Below are 6,231 nucleotides of genomic sequence, written 5' to 3' on the forward strand. Positions count from 1 at the left end.
CTGTGTCAGATCCTCGGTCAGCCAGAGGGGGCAGCAGACGACCACAGACAGTACGACACACAGTCCCACTCATGTCCCACACGAACAGAGAAAGTTAACGCAATGTCCACACAAATTGCAAACGAGTATTCACTTACTCACAGAGAATTCAGTTTCTACATATTTTTAGCCATTTTAATGAATTGATTTCTTTCTGCCTCACACTTCCAGGGGCCTCAGGGACCACAAGGAAATCCAGGACCCAGAGTAAGTGTTAACCCCATCATCACATTTCAGTTTGATATACTTACATACTCCATAAACTATAATGATAAAGTTCTGTGACGTTTCTATTTGTGAAGGTTCATGGATGAGCTTGATTTTACTTAAGATCAATCCAGACAGATATTTGCCTGTGCATAAAAAACTCAGGGACCATTTTGGATTACTGGAAGCGTTGCATATGAATAATCTCAGATTTCAAATTATTTCAATTAATTTTAACTAGATAGAAATGCACATATCTGAAACAAAACACTACTTTCTTTCTGTCTAACTTCACTTGGGCCCTCATACATCTCCCAGTACTGTAGCTTCACAGAGACACAGACTCCATACACCAGAACGTGAACTGAACTCAACCACAATGGGATCATTTTTCACTGGGTCTTTTTCTTCTTCCCCACCTCAGGGACCCCCTGGAGCTCCCGGTCCAACAGTAAGTGCTTCACGACACAGACAGAGTCAGGATGACTCAGGAGAAGAAGCAGGACTGTTGTTTTGAGACTGATGTAAAAGACAGAAATATAAGAGAATGGCCCAATGACAGCTGAGGCTGGAGGTGTTATGGTTTTTGGGGGATTGTACGTTTGTCCGTCCATCATTTGTCCGTCCCATTCTCATGAATATCTCAGGAACATCTGGAGGGAATTTTGTTATATCTGCCACAAGCATCCACTAATGGCTGACGGCCAAAGGTCAAAGTCAGAGTTAAAATGCCAATTACAATAGATTTTTAATGAAATGAGTGATATTTTGTACCCAGACGGTCAAAGGTCAACTTCACGATGACATAATATCTTACCGGTGATTGTTTAACACCATAACTCACGGAAGAGGAGACTGTTTTCCTGTGGAGTTTCTGTTCCATCCTCGTCCTGTAACCCAAGATCTTCCCCTGTCAAGATCCGTTCCTCCGACCGCAGAGCAAAGCCAGGATCATGTGCGAGAGCCAGTGCGAGAATCCTTTGCTGCTTATTTGTTAAACTACGCATGAGCCAACAAATCATCCAGTCATCATCCTCACATCTCTAATCCGTCATAACTTCTGGATAAAGTGTGGGTTTTTTTTTTTCTGTCTGAATGACGTTTTCCTGTTCAAACAATTCCAAGAACCCAGAGGGAAAAGCCATGAAGGGCTCCAGGAGTCCGAGAGGGGACAGCGGTCTCAGACTTATGGACTCCTCTGTGTATTGGACTCCTTGTCTTGTTTACACACATTATGTGATAACTTCACTGTTTATGTTGAGTGGAATGTCTTATTCCCCCCCGCCGGAGTCAGGAATGTGACAGTTTATTGACGGAAGACTTATTTTACTGTTTTCCTCTTGTTATTAAAAGTGGATTCAGAAACTGAAACTGCCCGGGATTTCTGTAAACTATCAACAAGCCCCGTGGATTAAAATCTCTCAGTTTAATAATGAACAGGATACTGAGCGTGTTGTGTTGATAACCATGATTTTCACTCCACAGAGGCGGATATACGATGACTCGGTGTTCTACGGTCGATCCGACTCTCATGCTGACCTCAGGACAGAGGTGAGACACGGATTCTCTGTCAGCACTGAACTGTGTCAGCTGCTTGGTCAGATTGTTGGATGGATGGTAAACAAGTTGGCAGATTGATGGTTGGGTCTCCCTCCAATTCAATTTTACACTCCTCTAACCAGAAGGTCGGCAGTTCCATCCCAGTCTTCCCTGAAGTGTCCTTGGGCAAGACCCTGACCCCAAATTGCCCCTTCTCATAGAGAAAGTGCTGCACATAGATGCACTGTATGAATGTGTGTGTGTGTGAATGGGTCATCAGGACTAGAAAACAGAGCATTTATCATTTCACCGTGTTTTACCAGAGTTTCCAGAACACAGACGTGAGCCCGCCCGACCAGAACACGGAGATCCTGAAGACCCTTCACTACCTGAGCAGTGTGATCGAGAGCATCAAAAAGCCTCTGGGCACGAGGGAGAACCCGGCTCGCGTCTGCAAGGATCTGCTGGACTGTCAACACAAAGTCCAAGATGGTGAGAGACTCGACTAACTGGTTCCGTGCACTTTTTTTTAATAAAAAACCTTTTAATAGAACACTCACCTTGTTCTCCTTGTTCTTTTCCTTCTGCCTGAATGGGGACTCGCAGGTTGGTTCTGGGCTGATCCCAATCTGGGCTGCACTTCTGATGCCTTCAGGGTCTTCTGTAACTTCACCGCAGGAGGACAGACCTGTTTACATCCACTGGCCCCGAATAAGGTAACAGCTGCACTGAGCTCGGACGTCCACCAAGGCCAAACAAAAAAAAACTTAGTGTAAAAAGTAAAACAAAACTTCTAACCTTCAAGGTGCTGGACAAAGGAATGAAAGATGTTTGAACTCTGACTCTCGTGAAGCTTAAATACATATTTTTTAATCATGGGGACAGGAAAATATATATTTCTCCCATGTCTGATTCTTAGAGCTTTTCCCTCAGTTGAATGCATCCCAGAGGTTTTAAATCAGAAATTCCTCTGTATTGTGTTCTCTATGTTGTGTAATTTTTCCAAGTCTTTAACATTAGACAACTTTAATTACAGATTGATCACACTAATGCTCTTACATCCACAGATGGCGTTCGGTGTAGGCAAAGTCCAAATGAAATTCCTTCACCTGTTAAGCACTGAGGCCCGACACAGCATCACGCTCCACTGCCTGAACGATCCACCCAACGGCCCCGCCGACGGCTTCACCTCCACCGGCCCCGAACACAAAGAAAACACCACACTGCTGTTCCGTGGCTGGGACAAACAGGCGTTCGAGAAAGACACGCTACTCGAACCACATGTGCTACAAGACGAGTGCAAGGTAACAGGAAGGACAAAGAAGTGGCTCCTTTGATTTCTCTTTCTCTTTCGGCCAACAGGGATTCAAGTGTGTGCTCTCAAATCCTGGAATGTCCCCTTGCTTTGATTATGTTTATGGAAATCAGGCTGTAAGGAGATTTGGACTGAGGTGGTTCCACTGTACCGCTGTTGTTATGTTGAGGGAAGTAAAACTTCATTTATTTAGAAACCTGATTGATACAAGATGTCATCGTAAGCTGCGTTGATCTATCAAAGATAAAGTGATACCGACAAGTATGTTCAATAATGTTTTTACAGAACATAATTCAGAAAAAGTAGCTTGAGGGCAATTTATAAACTGTCTCTCCTGGTGCGATTGACCTCATGTTTTTCTCTTTTCAAAACAACTCTAACACATAAATCTAAAGACTATCAGCCAATATATGGGCCCAAAAAACCCAGTATCGCTCCTACTCTAGTTTCAATATTTCCGTTGTTTGTTCGTTAATTGTCATGAAAGGGAACAATAAACTTATAGACTCAGTTTCACTGCACATTTATATCTCCACAAACCACGTCCCATGAAACAGACAACAGAGACAATAAAATAACAACACAGGACAATTTGACGGACAGTAAAGAAGCCGAGCTGGGTTGGTATTGGCTGCAGGTACAGAGCTTGTACAGAAGCAGGCCCCGGTGTCCTGATGGCAATTTAAAACAACATTAACACTTTTGTCCCTTGAGTTAATAAAGATTTCTAAATAAAAGTTGTTTCCAAACAGTTGCATCGTTTTAAAATTGGAATATTAAAAACACGTGACTCAGCTTTTCATTCTTTTCTCTTTCAGATCCAGGACGGGAGCTGGCACCAGTCGCGTTTTCTCTTCCACACTCAGGACAGTCGTCAGCTCCCGATCGTAGACGTGCAGGAACTCACACCCACATCAACGCCCGACAGCCAGCAGCATCTAGAAATCGGTCCAGTCTGCTTCCTCTGACACCAGCATCACCCTCCTCCAACCCATCACATCAAACTACGTCAATACAAGGCGGTTTCAAAATGGCTGAAGCTTGAAGACCAAGCCTGAGCGAGGGCGTCCACGGGAGTCGGTCATCGTCCTCTGGGCGTGTTGATGGGACTTTGTGAGAGTAACAAAACGCTCTGTGTCCAGCTGAGGGCAGAAGTGCAGGAACTCGATCTCTGTGGAACATCCAGGCCAAGAATCCAAGAGGAGAACCGTGTATAACAATATTTATCAAATACATGTGTAACATACGTTTTTTTGTTTGTTTTAATTTGCAGTCAAATGGTGCTTAGGTTGGCTTTACATGGACCCACGTTAGTCCCTGATCACAGGGCCGGGCCTCACTAAGCCGCCGCCGGTCCGAACCCCAAAACTCACACACACACACCATCCTACGCAGGGGCCGAACCCGAAGGAGCGTGCCAGGCCGCGACATAGGAGCACTGTCTAACTAAAGGTTTATATGAGTGCAATAGCATGTGGATGATAACGTGTGACTTTTGAATAGTTCATTTTTCCAATCAAAGGCCTTATTTTACATTGTTTATTCATGACATGTTTTTCAGTCCCGCTCAGTCGGACCTGCTCATCTTGACGGATGGCGCTCTACCTCTACCTGCTCATTTGCTTTCCTAGAATAGTCGCTAATGTCGAGTTAGTCCGTTTTGCCTTTTTGTGTTGTATGTACCGGTTACATCAAGATGTGTTAAATTGTACAAGTACCTATGTTGATTTGGTCATTTCTAATTTATGAACCAGTTTTTTTTTGTTTTGTTTTTTGATACACCACATATTTTTGTAGCTTTTCCTTCTATGTGGCAGGTTGTTCAGGGGAAACCTGCCATTGGTGCTGCAACACACAATTAGTCATCAGCGAGTCTTTGCATTTCCTGTGTATATATTGACAGCATACTGTATGTTTATTTATATCCTTTTTTTTTTGCTCACATCACTGTATCACAGTAAATTATACTCAGAGAAATACTTGGTCAACCACAACTCAGTCTGAAGAAGTATTTATGTTCTTAAGGTGTGTTTGTGTGTTGGCACCTGTGACTTTATGTTTTTCATCCTGTTATTTACAGTTGGCTCAGTGGACTGGCAGCTACAATAAGCCAGAGTCAGAATACACACACACAAAAACACACACACACACACACAACTCAGTCATTTCATATCCTTAACTTATATTACCTTGAACAAAGTGTAATTATATAAAGTCTGTGGCGGATTCAGTCGGATGCTGATGTGTAAATAATAAACAAGTTGTCAAACAATTAAATGAAACATTTTATCCACAAGTGGGTCTGTGTAGTTGAATTGAAAAGAGATAACACTTGAATGTAAACTTTAATAGAATTTGTGACATATACCAATACACATATACATATCTATATGTGTATATACGGTTTATTGAGTCGCTTCTTCATTGCCATCATTGAGGAAACATTGAGTGAGACCTTTAACCAAGGATGTGGTAGATTGAAGCAGGTTCCATGTGCGACAATTGCTTTTACTTTTCAGACAGACATCTTATCCATTCAAATACAAAAACACGGGCAATAATAGAATCAGGCATCACAACAAAGGGAATATGACAACGAAAATATATCTGTATTACATAAATTATGATGAATATAAAGATAAACAACAACAACTATTATTATTATTATAAGAATTGTTGCTGCTACCATTAACAATGATCCATAATCCATAATTATCACTCTCATTGTTTTCATTATAACAACTAGTCTGTCTGAGCTGAAACCTGATCGCTACACGACTGTTCCTAGTCTCTCTCTCCTCCTCCCCCCCTCTCTCCTCCTCCCCCCTCTTTTCCACCCATCTCTCCTCTCCTCCCCATTTTTCTCTGCTCAGCCCAAACAGTCGAGGCAGACGGCCGACCTCACTGAGTCTGGTTCTGCTAGAGGTTGGGTTCCTCTATAATCTTTACTGTCTTGAACTTATATGCAAAGTGCCTTGAGCTCACGTAGATTATGATTTGGCACTATGCAAATAAAAAATTATTGAAATTGAATTGAATTGTCAAAACAAAACAAAAATAACAAGGATAAATGAATAAATAATTATAATATACATCAAATAGTCATTTTCGATGCATTGAATAGAGTCTGA

At 42.2% G+C, this 6,231-nt stretch overlaps 1 protein-coding gene across 1 annotated transcript in view; it reads left to right on the forward strand.

Moving 5' to 3' along the window:
• Window positions 1-5,393, forward strand: part of LOC118120799 (collagen alpha-1(XXIV) chain) — an 80,362-nt gene extending 74,969 nt beyond the window's left edge. The window contains exons 54-60 of the mRNA XM_035176104.2: window positions 211-246; window positions 671-697; window positions 1,732-1,797; window positions 2,109-2,277; window positions 2,392-2,501; window positions 2,853-3,089; window positions 3,919-5,393. Of these exons, the coding sequence (XP_035031995.2) occupies window positions 211-246; window positions 671-697; window positions 1,732-1,797; window positions 2,109-2,277; window positions 2,392-2,501; window positions 2,853-3,089; window positions 3,919-4,068 (795 nt within the window). The 3' untranslated portion in view covers window positions 4,069-5,393. The remainder of the gene's footprint in view (window positions 1-210; window positions 247-670; window positions 698-1,731; window positions 1,798-2,108; window positions 2,278-2,391; window positions 2,502-2,852; window positions 3,090-3,918) is intronic.
• Window positions 5,394-6,231: the final 838 nt, after the last annotated feature.

This window comes from Hippoglossus stenolepis, chromosome 14 (assembly GCF_022539355.2).
Source record: "Hippoglossus stenolepis isolate QCI-W04-F060 chromosome 14, HSTE1.2, whole genome shotgun sequence".
Taxonomy (NCBI): Eukaryota; Metazoa; Chordata; class Actinopteri; order Pleuronectiformes; family Pleuronectidae; genus Hippoglossus; species Hippoglossus stenolepis.